This window comes from Antrostomus carolinensis, unplaced genomic scaffold (assembly GCF_000700745.2).
Source record: "Antrostomus carolinensis isolate BGI_N321 unplaced genomic scaffold, ASM70074v2 scaffold10351, whole genome shotgun sequence".
Taxonomy (NCBI): Eukaryota; Metazoa; Chordata; class Aves; order Caprimulgiformes; family Caprimulgidae; genus Antrostomus; species Antrostomus carolinensis.
Window position 1 is genome coordinate 4,132 of NW_010294807.1, and position 16,344 is coordinate 20,475.

Here is a 16,344-nt window from a genome sequence, read left to right on the forward strand (position 1 = left end):
ATGCTGAGCCACCATCTGATATTTAACTATATTGCATCATTACCCTTTCCAGCCTTGTCTGAAAATGCTGTCTTGGCAGTGTGTCTGCATTTAGTTAGTCTTGCTCTTGCTTTTCCAAGATGGAAAGAAATGTGTTCTGGAGCATCTTTGGAAGTAAACTCACAGTGCTGTCAGGTAACCTTGCTGTGGTTTTTCAGTCCTCGCAGGTATTTCATTCTGTCATCTCAAATGGCTCTGCACCCAGAATACCGGTCCGAGTTGGAAGCTCTTCAAGCTGAGAATGGAGAATCAGTGCTGATCCTAGACAAATGTACCAATCTGTCAGATGGGATCCCTGCTCTTCGCAAACGCTGTCACAAGAATCAAGTCTTTGATTATCCTCAAGTGCTTCAGGTAAGGCTGGTTCTCCTGCACACTTCTCTTCCCCTTAGTGACTATCTCAGCTGTGGAGCTGTTCCTGGTTAGCACTGGTAAGGTACTTGCTGGTATTTAGTTCGCTTGCTGGCTGTATTTTGAAACTGCAGAATTCATTGTGATAGCTTGGATATTATATCCTAACTTTATTCTTATTTTTAAGAGGGCAAAGAACTCTGTACTCAAACTGATATGCAGACCATGCTGCAATTTGAGAACCCTACTTATGTACAACAACTTAATGAGATTGATCACAGTGGTCTTCTAGTAACACATGACAGTGCCATGTAAACTTGAAAATTGATACGGAGATACTGCCAAATCCATCAGCAATAGGAGGAGAAACTTTTGGATGCCAGACAAAATTGCTCACTTTAAAATTGGGGAAGAACATTGGAATCTACACCCTCCAGAATAACTGGCAAAATTACCTTCAGCAGGCATTAATTTGGAATTGATTTCTCATGTATGACAGTCCAGGCCTTGCTAGATGAAGCTTGAAACAGAGGATGGCTTTGTCAATTGGAGGGAAGATTAGGATGAACTTTAAAAAGCTTATGTATGGATTTCTTTGGGGACAAAAAAAGAGTGCTACATTTAAGGAGAGTCGCTCAGATTATATTTTCTGCGTGCAACTTAGTAGTTAAAATCTACAAAATTATCTGTATAGATATGACAGACTAAGCTAGAAGACTTGTCAGCGTGCAGCTATGAAAACATCTAGGTGAAATGTGTTTCATGGCCTTGGCCCAACTTCCAGAGATCTTTTGATGTGTCAGTGAAGATAAAACTAGATAGCGTTCTCAGACCCCTGTGTCTCTTGGCAATTCACTGACAGAGAGGTGCTTTGGCGTGCAGTGTGATGAAGTGAGTTATGCCACAGGCCACTGTGCTCTGGCTGTGGCCACCGGCGCATAATCTGTCTTTGAACTTCAGCAAATGATGATAAAATAACAAACAAGCTGAGGAAAGGCAAAGTTTCCACCCCTCCTGTTATGTTTTGTAGGAAATCTGTTTAAAATCCCTTGTGGAGGAGGGGAAGAGGGAGGAAAGGGTCACCCTGAGTCCTAAACTTTCAACCAAAAGGAAAAAAAAATAGTATTATTTGCTTGCTTTCTTTAAATACGGGCTGGATTGCTCAAGGAGAGCAAGTCAGGGAATCTATATCTATATCTTGCTAGATATGATTTTATAACTCAAAAGAGAGCTGGCACATGCTGAGATTGTTAAAATACTTTCCTTTGCAGAGCCCTGCATCTCCCTTTGGAATGTCTGGCTGATAACAGTGGTGATGTGAGGAGATGTATTTATAGTAACCTTTGTCTAGACAGGAAAAATGGTTATCTGGGCAGATGAGCATGTGTGTCCACATCTGGGCTTCTTATTTTTTTCCTCTCCCAGACCTTCCTAGAGTTTCTTCCACCTGCTGCTGTGTGATCTAGTGAGTCAATGGTTAAAATGTGTGTTCATTCTCCATCCCTGCACCCTTCTTTTCCTTCTCTTCCTGTCTGAGAGTGGGGGAAGGGGGGCTGCGATCACAGTTCATCCTTTCCAGTGCTGCTTTTACAAACTTCTACTAGACAGGCTCTTAGGCTTCTGGGTTGCTAATGCTTCCTGTTTGCAGTCTTCTCTTGGATGAGAGTTTCAAGGCTTTTACTACTGTATGGGTATGAGCACAGGTCTTAGAATTGCATTAGGAAACAAGTGAAGAACCAGCAAACCCCCTTGTATTTCCTAGTTCCATTTGGATGTTTTGCTGCCCTGCTGAGTCTCCTGTCTCCTTCTCCTCAGGCCACAGAACAGCAGCTGGAAAGATGCTCTCTTATCTGTGAGAGCCCCTGTATTAACTTGCTAATTTTTCTTTTTTAGACTTGGGGAAAATACTGACTTGGGCTTTTTCCTTGTTTGTGTAGCTGAACTCTACAAGCGTTTATTTTATGATCTTGTAGCAAGATTCCTCAGTGGCAGTGAGAAGCAAAGTCCCTGTTGACAGAGTGAGTGCAGCATAGTCAAGAAGTCTTCTCTGCTGCAGTTTAAACTCACAGCTTTTTGTCTTGTGTGTTTTTGGGCATAAGTGAATTATATTCTTCCTTTTTGAAACAAGTTTTTTATATTTTTGAAGCTCCCTTTAACCATCTTTCTCCTGCCCTCATTCCTTCAAAATAAGTAGTAATGATATTGTCAGACTTTCCTTGTAGATCATACTTTCAAGGTAAGTAATAATCCTTTTTAACCCCTGGAAGTGCATTGCCCAAGACTGAACACACTGCTATGTCTGAGGTCTTTTATTCCTGAAAAGAATGGGTGACTCCTTCAGGTCTCTTAGATTGTACTGGGTTTGTTTTTTTGCATTCTAATACAACTTGTGGGTGGAGTGGTTTGTTTTTTCCACAGCACAACGTTGCTGACATGTGAATACCCTGTCTTTGCCTGTCCTTTTGTAGGAAATGTCCTCTTCTCCAAATTGCAAACCCTAGCCACTTACTTCATGCTTTTTATTTGTGCCTTTGCTTGTTTTTTATCTAAGTGCTGAACCCAATAAGTATTGTTATTTTTTCAGTCAGTTTATCCATAAAGTGTCCAACTCCAATCCTGTTATCTGTTACACTTGCTAATCCTGCAGAATCATAGGTATTGTCAGATCTAGTAATTATGGTCTTAATTCTGCTACTTACTTAACGAAGGGACACGCTGAATACTGTGGCACCTGGGAAAGATTATTTGGTCCATCACGTTTTTACCTGTGAGCCACTGCTAACTGCTTTATACTTAGAGTTCTGTAACTATAATTTATGTAACTATAAAGCCTATGAAGGCTTTATCTAGCCCATGATTTCTTAATTTGCTTGTGAGAATGCTATCACAGATGTCAAATGCCTTTTAAAGTTGAGATACAAAATCAGTTACTTCTCTGCTATCTGTAAAGCTGGATTGCACTATAATGGAAGAAAATTGGGTTGGATTCATACAGTTTGTACTCAAGTTCATGTTGATTCATGAACAGTAAGTTCATTGTTCATCATCTTGTTATGCCAAACTTTCAAAATGTTTAACTTATTTTTTTGTCTTGAATTTTCTCAATTAGAATTCTGAAGTTTGGCCATTAAAATAAAGCATCAAGTAGTCCCATTAGCTGATTTCTTATCTCTCCACTTATGATACTTTTAAGCCTCTGGAAGATAAAGTTGCATAATTATTTTGAATTAGCTAGTAATTAAGAATACACTGGTTGCATGAAGTAAGCCTGTTTTCCTTTTGACTTGTTTTTTTTATGAAGGGGAGGGCAGGAAAGCATAATGCATATATACATGTGCACACACACACACACATATAATACAAATATAACATTTCCTTTTTTTTTTCCTCATCTGTGATACCATTTGTTGACAGGAGTCTACATTCTGTGTCGTCCTACGTGGAGCCCGCCTGGGACAGGCTGTGCTGAGTGATGTTCTCCAAGCTGGCTGTGTCCCAGTCATCATTGCTGACTCCTACATTTTACCTTTCTCTGAGGTTCTGGACTGGAAGAGGTTTGTACCCTCACTGTCATATATCAAACCACTGAATAAGAGACTTCATTGCATTCAGTGGTTTGAATAAAGTCTGAGTGATAAGTGTATGGGGGGGTTCCAGGGAATAGAATACAAAGTAAGATACATGCAATACATGTAAGATACAAAGTCTTTGCCCTCTATGTATTATGCATCAAAAACAGAAAGAGAAAACAGACGAGACAGAGATAGAACAATTGGTTCTCCTACAGCTGATTGTATTTTTCTAAACCAGACTTGGTTTATTATCTTGTGCTTGAATTCAGTGAGGACTGGTCTGCGTTCTGTCCCTTCTAAGGAAAGTATATGCTAAAAATTTCATCACATAAATGCTACATTCTCTATATTGGATCCTGATTCTTAAGTTCAGCTGAGACTGGGAGGTGTAATTATTTTGTAGCTGAGCAGACTGTGTTAAGAGCTTAGATTATTTTTCAGTGTGTGCACTATGCCTGGTTACATGATCCTAGGATAACATCTACAAAAATTACTAGTTTGTATACGTAGCTCTGTGTGTGCTATTACTGTTTGGTCGCTCCAAAAGATGTCAGCTGACAGCAAGTCAGTGGCAATCCAGAGGTGAGAATTCAGGATTTCTGGGTCTCTGTCCCTTCTGTGTTTATTAGGTTGTCTGTACAGATCAGTCCACAGACTTTTGTGGCATTATCTGTGGGCAGACAGGCTGGTGTTGTGAAGGAACTGCTACAGAGTAATTAGTTACACTGAGAGAAGGCTGCTTCTTTCTGCTGGTATCTTCTGAATGTGTTTTATTAGAACTGGACAAGATTCTGGGTTGGAAAAGCTATTGACAGCTTTTAATGTAGAACTTCTTTCTTCCTGTTTTAACACTTGTTTTCTGTTTTTTCATTTGCAGAGCCTCTGTTGTCATCCCTGAAGAAAAGATGCCTGAGATGTACAGTATTCTGCAAAGTGTCCCCCAGCGACAGATCGAAGAGATGCAAAGACAGGTAAAATAATGTACTGTGTTTAAATTCTTTTCCTTTATTTATGGTTGGAGTGTAGGTTTGTACACCTGCCTTCCTGTGAAATCTCTTGGAATGCAGAAGCATCCATTGTACTCTCATGGTAGTATTTTGATTATTTAACCTTCTTTCTTTCTTTATGTTAAACATACACATTCACCATTCTTTTTCAACGTTGTGTCTCTACCCATCACTGGTGTAGCAGCTAAATTTGTTGAACAGCAGCTGTTGATCAGAACTACATCACCCATCAGGTCAGGAAGTTAAGGATATTGCATATGATTGTGGTTGTGGAAGAACACATTAATAGGCAGACTTCAGTTATTCAGCGTGGATTTTCTCCAACCTGCTATGTTAATGTACATGCTGTTGTGAAATATATTATAGAATCTTTAGAATTCCCAGTGATCAATCCCCCCCCGTCCTGGGTTGTAGGAGATCTCCTGAAATGTGAAATTGAGGTTTTGACTATCTGCTTCTTCGTGTAAAGATCCTGTGGTATTTGCCTTGCATGGAGACTACCAGTTTCCACCAGTGTAGTCAAGCTCCACTTTCTTTAATTTCACTTTTTCTTGTGTCCCCTCTGCTTTGTTAACTCAGCCTGGGGTGGAAGCTCTCCCTGAATGCAGGCATACTGCTACTCTCATATATTAATATATTTCTGATGAAATCAGAGTGTATATTTGTTTCTTTCTTTCTACATGGTATTTAAATTGTATTGAAGAAGAAGTTCAAGAGTCTGGCTTCATTTCAAGAGAAGCTTTGATTTTTAGATCCATTTTAATCACTCAAAATGTGAGGAAAGCGTTAAGTTGAAAATGTTTAAAATATTTTAACTAAGTTGACAGTTCCTCTGAGTGAGAAATTTTACTTATTTGGTGACTGGAAGAGTTGAGGTCGTGAACTATCCAAACTTGTGAATGAAGTCTGTGTTGGCTGGGTATATAGTCAAAAGGAAATGTCTTCTAGTTTACTCTAATTGATGTCAATTCCCAATCATTAGTTTTGCTGTTATGGACACTAGCATCGTTAGTTGCTTTAATTTTCATAGAATGGTTTGGGTTGGAAGGGACCTTAAAGATCATCTAGTTCCAACCCCAATTTTAGAGCTGACACATAAAATGCAAGCTCAACAGATGAGGACTGTTAGCTGTATGAGGATTTTCACAAAAGGTGGAGAGTTTTGTTGTCAGATTAGGGGGTAGGATTCAACCACGTTCTTCTTCTGGTGGTTGGAATACACAGATTATATTTTTGAGCCAGCAAAGAGGTAAGATGTTAACATACATTGTGAACTTGTATGTAGGATGTTTCATCGTTGTTACCTTATTGTACCTGAGCATATATTGTTATGAGGTAAGGACGTACTTTTGTTATTGTTTTTCCTGATGAGGAACTGAGGCACAGAGAAAGTAAGAGGTAGGTATGTAAAGGAAAAGTAAACTGTCTGATCTCAGGTGGCTTTTGAATATTCATGGGATTTCTGTAGTCAAATTTCTGCAAGAATTGTGAAAGCATGTTTCTGAAATTCCCTTACCCAGCCTTAGGGAGAAAGTCATCTTTTGTGTGGTCCTTGTAAAAAAAGTGACCCAAAGGATGTTTCTTTTCAGGGTACAGCCTACAACATTCTGGTTATTTCTACCTAGACAGTGAGTCATAGAATTTATAGAATGTTGTGAGCTGGAAGGGACCCACAAGGATCATGGAGTCCAACTCCTGTCCCTGCACAGGACAAGCCCAACATTCAGACCATGTCCCTGAGGGCCTTGGCCAAATGCTGCTGGAATCTTGTCAGGCTTGGTGCCATGAGCACCTCCCTGGGGAGCCTGTTCCAGTGCTCCACCACCCTCTGCCTCAAGAACCTTTTCCTCATGGCCAACCTCACCCTCCCCTGCCACATCTTCCTGCCATTCCCTCTGCTCCTGGCATTCGTTGGTGGCCAGAGAGAAGAGATCAGTGCCTGCCCCTCCTCTTCCCCTTGGGAGGAAGTTCTAGACCATGATGAGATCTCCTCTCAGTCTCCTCTTCTCCAGGCTGAACAATCCCAGCAACTTCAGCCTCTCCTCATACCCTTCCCCTCTAAACCCTTCCCCAGTGTTGTGTCCCTCCTCTGGACACTCTCCAGGAGCTTTAGATCCTTTTTATCCCGTGGTGCCCAAACTGGGGGCAGTGCTGGAGGTGAGGCCGCCCCAGTGCAGAGCAGAGCGGGACCATCCCCTCCCTGGCCTGGCTCGCAGTGCAGTGCTGGATGCACCCCTTTGCATCAGGCTAAAAGCTGCACAGAGTATATTAATACTGGGTATGTGTGGAGAAAGCAGACTCTTAAATTTAATTTAGCAGTAAAGATCTTTTCACACCTGAATTCTGTTGCCAGCTTCACTTCATTCTCTGTACAGAGAGTCTGCAAATATCCCAGCAGCCATCAGGGGTCTCCTTTCTCTTTAGTCCCTTCACAGAAATGACCCATTTTGGTGGGGCCCATCTCAGCACCAGCAAGGGATGGCAGGTGATAAAATAGCTTTACTGTTACAGCTCCTAACGACGTGGTTTTGCTTTATTTTCTTTTTTTCTCTGACATGAACATGGAGATGGTAACACGTTTGCCTAGGAAGGCTTTAAAACTGACATGAATAATCTGTTAAAAGTTGAGTGTTGATTTTTCTTGTTGTCCATTTTACTAATATCATAAAATAATAATTTCAGGATGGTGTTCTACAGAGAATGCACTTGATGTTATGGACAGCTTAAACAGTAATTTTAAAGTATGAAGTCAGGAAACAACTCTAGTTTGTTAAAAAAAAACAAACCGGAAAACAAGAACAACACAAAAAACCAAACCAAAATCAAAACCAACCAACCAAAAAAAAAACCCCTAAACATTTACAGTGAAACAAACCAACAAACCCCCCCTTAATTCAGATGATCTATAAGTTATCTGTAAATATTATCTATAACTCTGTAAAATCAAGTTAAAGATATTTTAATACCCAGAATGCAGTTCTAGTCTGTGTCTGGAGTGAATTTTGCTGGATGATAGATGGTTTGTGGTAATCATAGTCATCGGGTCCAAAGCATTGCTGATTGCATCGGAAACTGTCATTCTGTTGACTGAAGATGAGAAGTGAGTTTTTTCTAAAGCCTTCCTCTCAAACCTTGATGCTTTTGTTGCAGATAGTTGTGTTTGGTTTTGGGTAGTAAGAGTATCAGGATGAAATCACAAGGTCTGTCTTTCTCTTGTCTTTATGAATTTATTTCTATCTGCGTATTGAGGCTACTTTAAACGTGTTATCCATACTCATTTCATGTCCTGTCAGCCTTATTTACAAGGTGAAGTCCCAGTGTAAGCATCTGTGAAATTCCCTCACTAGCTATCTGATATAGTGCACAAAGACTTAGTGGCTGATATTGTGTGGACTGCCAATAACATGATTGCTTTTCCTCATTGATAAATACACACAAATATTCCACCTGTGTTCCAGATTCTTGTTTCGTTCCTCCTCATCAGTCTCACAGTAGGGAGCAGTTGCACACTTGACTTGCTGTCTCTCAATTTAAATGGTTTGGGGAAAGATCTGAGGACTTTTTGGCTAAGCAAAATGCCTTCCCAGTTTTGTTCAGTGTCTTCACTTCAGCAACAAGGTACAGGAATCGATGAATAAAGTTTCATAAAATAAGGCTGAAGTGATGAGAAGAGAGAATTTGAAGCTGGAAGGAACCTTTTGAGGAGACTGATGCTAAGGGTACTTCAGAAGCAGAGTGAATTTGTCACAAGTGCTTCATTTTGTTTGTCAGGCAAGGAATTACTAAAATTAAACTCAATACCTGTTTATAGAATGAATCTCCAAGTGAACTGGAGTGATTTATACATGTTTTCAGATGTGATCTATAGCAGCTGTTTATTCTGCTTAGCCATGGAAGGGCAACAAAAGCTTCAAAATATTCTGGATTTGCAAGTAACCCCTATTTCTCAATAATATTTAAACCACTTCCCTTTACTGCATCAACTTCCAAGTGCTAGTAACACTTGATATACAACATTTTGATGGTTGTTTTTTGTCAAGTGGAAGGAGACTGACTGAAACTGATCTTGTGGTATGTTTGTGTTTTTTTTCAGTCCATTCTAGTTTTCACCAAGCACTGCTCTTATCGAGATGGAAACAAAGACAGTTAGATCACAATGATCATGTTCTTTCTTGTTTTTATGTTGTGAAACACTTGGAGTTTGATTTAACAGTTACAAAAAGATTGGACCACAACTGATGTTAAAATGAGAGAAAAGTGCTCTTTGCTTCTATTAAAATTGGTATGAAAATTGCTTCACAACATCTCACTGTTTCCTTTGCGGTTAGGATGTGTTTAGGTTTTATTTAAAAAAACTGTTTTTCTTGCACAAAAAATTCCACCAGGGAAGACAATAAGTTTTTGATAAAGACTCGTGAAACATGCTTTGCCAGTGCCTGCCAGTTAACATACTTTTTAAGTAAATTAAGAAACCAGTGGACATATTCTGACATGAATATGGTTGAGATCATCCGTTTTTTAGCCAAATGGAACAAATTCTTGCTCCACATTTCTGCTGGTTTCTAGTAGGATTTCTAGATGCATTCATCCTACCTATCAGACTCTGGGTCTGATAACCTTTGGGGGATTGGAGGCCTGCTGTCCAACTACTTTGGTTTCAGTGCTTGAATATGACATAATTCTTACCCCTAGTTAGAAAACATCATAATTTAAACAGATTTTATTGTAAATATTAGCTTGCCAGTTTTCTTTGCTGATTAGGTGTTCTTTTTGCAGTATTTTATTGCAGTTGATTCTCTGGAGACCATGCATGAAGGTTAAAAAATACTTGTATATATACAAAAACATATGTATACACACATATATATGTATATATAATTTTTTTCATGTTGAAATAGATTGCTTTTAATGAGTAAATTTTTCTCTACGCTTAATTTTTGCTTTGTTTCTGGAAGTCCTTCTAGCCATACATCTGCTGGAGAACATAGGAAGGCTCTTAAAGAGAAGTCATTACATTTAAAATATCTAAAAACCTGTATTTGAAAACTTTTTCTTATAGTTTGTCCACTGATGATGAGCATCACACAATACTGTCCTGAAGAGGATGACATACAGGTGCTTTAGATTTGGAGTCATCATCTGCTGGGATCTACAGCTGGTGTAATCTGGGCTGTAATTTCCTATAATCCAACTTTATTTTGCTCAGTTGTTTTGTCAGACAGTACATGGTATAAACCAGGCAAGAGGTTTATTGATTTGAGCAGAGGTGGAGTGTGGGAAATCAGAATTAATTTGTGCTGTTCTGCATTGTACCTGATTGTGCTGCGATCTCTGGAGATTAACCGTATGAGTTTATGCTTTTATCCTTCAAACTTGCAGAACACTTTGCTCTCAGTAATTTGTGGTTCAGTTTTGTGTCTTTCCTCACAAAAAGGAAGAGTTTCTGTGCTCATAGCCTACTCTACCCTGTTGTGAAAAATTGTTATAGATTTTCATGTCCAGCCTATGTCCATGAACACTGGAGACTAGCATGTGAGAGCTCTTGTAAATGCCAACATACTGACCATCAAAAAGAGCCTCTGCTAGTTGAGCTGCTAAAATTAATAGCAGCCTGGGTGAAACTTATGCATCTCTGGGATTGCTGTCTTGTCTGTTTTCTACCGTAATGTTGTCATTCTCATTTTCTTTGAAGCTTCCTTGAACCATCCCCCTCTCACAAACAGTTCCATATGGAGCCTGAAACATGGGCAGAAGTGCCCAGAGGCAAGTCGATGAGGAGCTCAGCTGCTCCTGCAGACTTGATGCTGCATCCTTCTGATTTCATATTCTCTGCACCACAAACCAGCACCCAGGTAATAGCAAAGTTCTAGAAGTGGAGGGGCAAGAAATAGAATTAAATGTAAAAGATCTATATGATAGTGAGTGAAATTTGAAATTTTGTCTTGCTCCTGAAGAAGAGTGAAATAGGTAAAGGAAAAAAAACACCAACAAAACTTTGCTGGTATCTTTGCTTATCCCGTGCCTTGTCTAGTTTCCCCCTCAAGAGAGTTTTTCTAATGTTTTGCTTTGAAAGCCTGTTAATCTCTAGAAACATATTTCACCAATGTAGTTGATACAGAAATGCCTTTAACTTGTATGAAAGTTTTTCTCAGCTTATATCTGAGGTTCTGTGCCTTTTCCCCCTTTTTTTGTGAGATGAGTCTGTCTATCTGAATATGTAGACATTTTGTAAATGTTTTTCCTCACTAAATATCAACATACTTGGAAGTCTTTTAACACATTAAGGCGTAACATCAGAATATGAAAAGTTCTGTGCAATGGGAATAGAAGAGTTACTCCTCTGTTTATTTAGGCATTCTTTCTCACTGAACAGATTATAGGTAAGGGGTTTATTTTCAAAAGAAGGTATTGTGTGCCCATTTTTGACTTCATACCATTCCCCATCTCTCAAAAAATAAAACATTTCAATGAATATCTAGTCTGGAAGACTGGGTGACTTTGTGCACTCTAATTGTACAGGAATGAAGAGCTAGTGTTCTTGTGTGCAGGAATTCTTTTCATCCTGGTTTCCTAGGGAAACAAGGGTATGATCACATACAGCGTGTGCATACTGGTTTCTCTTCTGATTTCTGTTACTGCCCAATTTCAACCAAACTTACAGAGAGGTGGAGATCTTGGAGATAAGAAATTCCCTAAAATTAGGTAGCTGTGTAGAAAGTGAGCACCCCAGGACAGCACATCTTTTTAAGGGAAAAATTTTCAGCTCAAGCTAACAGTAATAATAATAATAATAATAATAATAATAATAATAATAATAAAAAAAAACAACCTCTTGCAGTTACCCCTTATGAATGATGCTGTTTTGGGAAAGATTTTATTTGGAATTGGCACACCTTAGACCAAAGAAATTCAGATGCAGCATGACCAAATGATAAAGAGACAAATGAAATTCAGTTTACAAAGAAAGGGTTGTATATGCAATTTAAAACAGGCGTCTCATAGGCAGTGGTGGCCTCTCAACTAGCTGCAGTCGCTTGGAAAAGAGTTCTTAGAGCTGTAGTAGTTAGGTGAAAATATAAATTCCATGGTCAGTTATGGCCAAAAAAAATATTTTTAGAAAAGAGGTAGAAAACAAAATGGAAAATACTGTGCCACTGTGTAAATCTGTTGTATGTCTGCACCTTGAATACACTCCATGGTTATGGTTCTCCCATCATAAAGAGGATATAATAGAGCAAGGGTGATCAAAAGTTGAATGAAAAGGGTGGTCAAATAGCCTAATGCTCTTCATCTTGAAAAAGGGTGAATGCCTGTGGCTGTACGTTGTTTGGTACAATTTAATTTGATGTTTCCTAGGACTTACATTATTGGGAATAAGGTCTAAAGAAATAAAAAAGGAGGTGATCTTTTCGCAGAACTAGTAGGTAGTCTGTGGGACTCCCCACTTCAGCATTTTGTGTGTGTAAAGGGGTTTTATTGGCATAAAGGGTGAATGAAGGAATTCAGAGAAGGAACATCTTCTCAGAGGTGAATGCTAATTTATACCTTCAGGTTTAGAAGTTCCTGAGATGCAGACTTCTGGAAGATGGAGAATACTTTGGGGACGTGGTGGCTTATGCTTGCTCTGTGTGTGTGTGTGGGGGGGAGTTCCTAAGGTACCTGCTGTGGCCCATCATTGTCAGAATGACAGTGACAGAAGACAGGAGCAGAAGGCCATTTGGTCAGACCTGTTGGGTTCGCAGTGATGTGACTTCAGAACTTGGGTTTGCAGGAGACCTTGGTATTATAATACCTTGTGGAACAACTTTGTCAGATCATCAGTGATTTTTTAAAATGCATCTTAACTTCACTGACTGCCAGACACTTCAGTGAGAGAATATTGACCATGATGTGTAGTTTCCTCCTTGGTATGAATGGATAATTCACTTTCCTCAAGCCCCACAAGATCCTTTCTTAAATGGTGGCCACGCAGCATTCCTGATTTTTTTATTAATTAAAGTTTTAGATCATGACAACCTCTTGTCTTCTCAGCCTGTGTGGACAATTAAAAGCTAAAAAGGGATGTAAATTCAGTTTAAAAAAACGTGGATAGAAAACCTGTAGTTTGCAATGTTTATTCCAACAGCTGGAATACCTGGACAAGCTATTGTGGTTTTTCTCCTGCACATCCCATGTGCCTGAGTCCTGACCTGAAGAAAAGTTCAGACTCTGGGTCAAACAGAGCTGAAGACATATGCATAAATCAATGACTTGTTTTAGTGCCACGTTAAAACAACATGAGTGGCTGGCTTTTCTGACCCCTCCTCCCTTTCATTTAATGTGCTTCTTTGGCTCTTCTTTAAAGAGGGCTCTGTAGAGTAATTTCAACTCTTATCAGCTTGCTGACAGCTATATGAGCCTTTCTGCTGGCTCCAGGCAATCACTGCCTGCGTGTGAAACATCCCATTCTTACAGAGAGTAAGAGTTAAAGTGGAGAGAGTTAAAGCCAATGGGTGGTGGAGATGACATAAAAGAGATGGGATTTAATTCTCATTAGCCAATTAAACAGAACTTCATTTCAATGTCTGGCCACTGGAAGCTCTTTGAGCATAGTTAGATTTTTAATTTTAATTTTTTACAAGTCCTTTTAATGAGAATATTCAACTTCCAGCTGCAGTTCTTTCCCTGACAGGGGACAGCTTCTGTCTCAGGGTTCTTTAGACTCATCATTATCAAATTGAACTGGACTTTCATCTCTGTGCCATTTGTAGCATGTGAAGGAGTGCGATTGGAGAGGCTAACCCTGCTTTAATCCTCCCACAGTGCTTCAGCCGAGCTCCGGGTCCCCCATAAACGTCAGGCCTGGACAATTTGCCATCTTATCAGATGCGGTGAAGTTAGTTCTAACCCTCTCACCCCTCCCCCAGAGGAAAGATTTGTTTCTGTGAACAGCAAAGGAAAGAGAAAACTTTTTCCTGGCTTATGGCCAGGATCGCCAGGGGAGTTGTAGAATCCTTGGCATTTATATATGAGACTTTTCATTGCTCCCCCCTCCCCTTTTCATTTGTGGTGGAGAGTATCCTTATCCTAGATTTTTTTTTTTTCCCCCTGTTGTCTATCCTGTCCTGTTCCTTTCCAGAATGCAGAAAACTGTTTTCATGCTTGTTCTATTACAGAGTGATCTTCGTGGCATCTGAGAGATCTGAGAGAAAGAGCTTAGAAATTTAAGAGCAATCAGCACCTCGATGATTAATTTTTATAGGATGCAGTTGTGCTGCCTCTGTGTCTCTAGGTTTGCAGCCTCTGAGCAACAAAAGGTTAAACATCAGCTGTAAGAGGGAAGTTATGCTATTTTAAGACAATATTATCATTTTATGGTTAAACTTGAAGGGTCTTTATTTTAAGAGTCTGTGTGTTGTTGCAGAGTGGACTTTTGCTACTTACTCTTTGCAGATTGCTACGCGCAGCTTGGATAGGCTACAGATAAACCCAGATGATCCAAAAATTGGAAAGGCATGTACTTCTTTTAGAAAGAATATTTGAAAATGTTCTGTGTCGTGCACATGAAGCAGTTGGATGCAGATAAATGGATGATTAAGTATCTCTCCTGGTGTTCCACTCATTCTTTGTTAGTCTGTGCTCTTAGTCTGTACCACATCACATTTCTTTATCAAATTCCACTCACTCCACTTACCCTTTCATTATTAAAAGTGTTACAGATCTAGGATTTACCTACATAGTATAAATATACTGTATTACTATAGTAATTTGCATGTGAGTATTAAATAGTAATAAATACACCTTGGTCTTGTATCCATTCTGCTGATGAGTGGAATGAGTGGAGAGGCACATAAATAACTTGTACAAGGTCAAATCATAATATTAGTAAATAAAATTAGTATTTAGAAGTCCTGGATCTTATTATAATTACTAAATCAAATGTATCTTGCAACACAGTAGGAACCTTTGGCTTTCAAGTTACAAAGGTTTTAAATGTTCTCTATAAACAATCTGCTGCCAGGTTGTAGTCTTTAGATGGCTTTTCCTTTATCTTTGTCTGGAAATTGTGCAGATACCTCTAACAATTTCTTAGATGCCTGTCTATAGGAAAAATATGTGTCTCTGGTGATGAAAAAAAATTGATGAAAAAGTGGGCTGCACTAGGAATATACTGTAATACCCTTTGGCTTGCAAATGGTGTCACTTGTATCTTGGGCTTGGCTCCTTCTTTTCCCCTCTGCTCCTCTCTTTTTGGTGTGGAGCTTTCTTTTGTTGTTGTTTTTTGTTTGCTTGCTTGTTTTTTTGGGTTTTGGGGTTTTTTTAGTTTTGGTTGTTGGGTTTTTTTTTCTTTTTCTGTTAGCTGACAACTTTTAATGCTCTTTAGAAATGAAAATGGTACCTGGCAATACATATTCTACCTTTAAATACATATTCTATCTTGGTGGCTTAAATCTGTACAAATGCTCTGGAGAGGAGAATTATACAGGGTGTGCATATTACTAAAAGTGGAGTAGGAAATCATGGGTAGAAGTTGTTAGATTATGATTAAGCTGAAGAAATAGTTTCCTGCAACCAGACTCTGCTGGTAATGGAATTCTGGTCCCAGGGGGTCCACAGAATACTTCATCTCAGCACCCCTGCACAGCACAGTCTACCATAAAATGTTTCCCAACACTAGAAAACAAAAGCAAAAAATATTCGTGGTGCCTGTTGAGGCTTTGGGAAAAATTTTCTTCATCCTGAATCTGTTGATTAGGCCTGAGCCTGAATCCAGCACCCATTAACCAACTGTCTGAAATGCTTCAGTAAGCTGGCAGCACCAAGCCCAGGCTCTGCGCTCTTCCTCTCACCACTTGTTTTGTTTCTGACCTGTTGTTACCTGTGTTTTCAGTAGCCAGTGCTTCAGGGAATCGCCCGAGACATGAATTCCATCTATTGCAGAGGCCATATTCCTTCTTCATGTTTTTAATTGTACAGGTGAAGCAAAAGATCAATACAGAATAAATACACAAACACTAGTCAGTGGCGTACTTACCATCTTTTTTGGTGTAGCAAGGACTTCTGTTATAAACTTGTAATGTTTCTCTTTGAGATGTCTTCTCTTTTTTACAAAACTTGGCTTCACACAGTAAAGAATATTCTTCTTAGGAGGCTATTTCAGATGTTTGCCTAGAAGAAATAAACATAACTCCTGTTGATGTCTGTCAATTATTTTGTAAATGTAAATTTATTTTCAATCCTGTTCCATTGCTGTGTGATTACCCACATAGTGCTATCACAACCAGCAATTATTAATTACCTTATCTGTTTCATCAGACAGCCATGCACAGTCTGAGTTGTGAAGGATAAGGTACTTCTATGTAGCTTGAACTAAGATTGATTATTTTTAAGGTGTA

The 16,344-nt window shown here is 39.2% G+C and overlaps 1 protein-coding gene across 1 annotated transcript in view; it reads left to right on the plus strand.

Annotated features, from left to right (window-relative positions):
* LOC104532525 (exostosin-2-like) overlaps nt 1-16,344 on the plus strand; it is a gene marked incomplete at its 3' end in the record, with an annotated part of 31,243 nt that overhangs the window by 4,032 nt on the left and 10,867 nt on the right. The window contains exons 3-5 of the mRNA XM_010177757.2: nt 198-393; nt 3,805-3,944; nt 4,840-4,933. Of these exons, the coding sequence (XP_010176059.2) occupies nt 198-393; nt 3,805-3,944; nt 4,840-4,933 (430 nt within the window). The remainder of the gene's footprint in view (nt 1-197; nt 394-3,804; nt 3,945-4,839; nt 4,934-16,344) is intronic.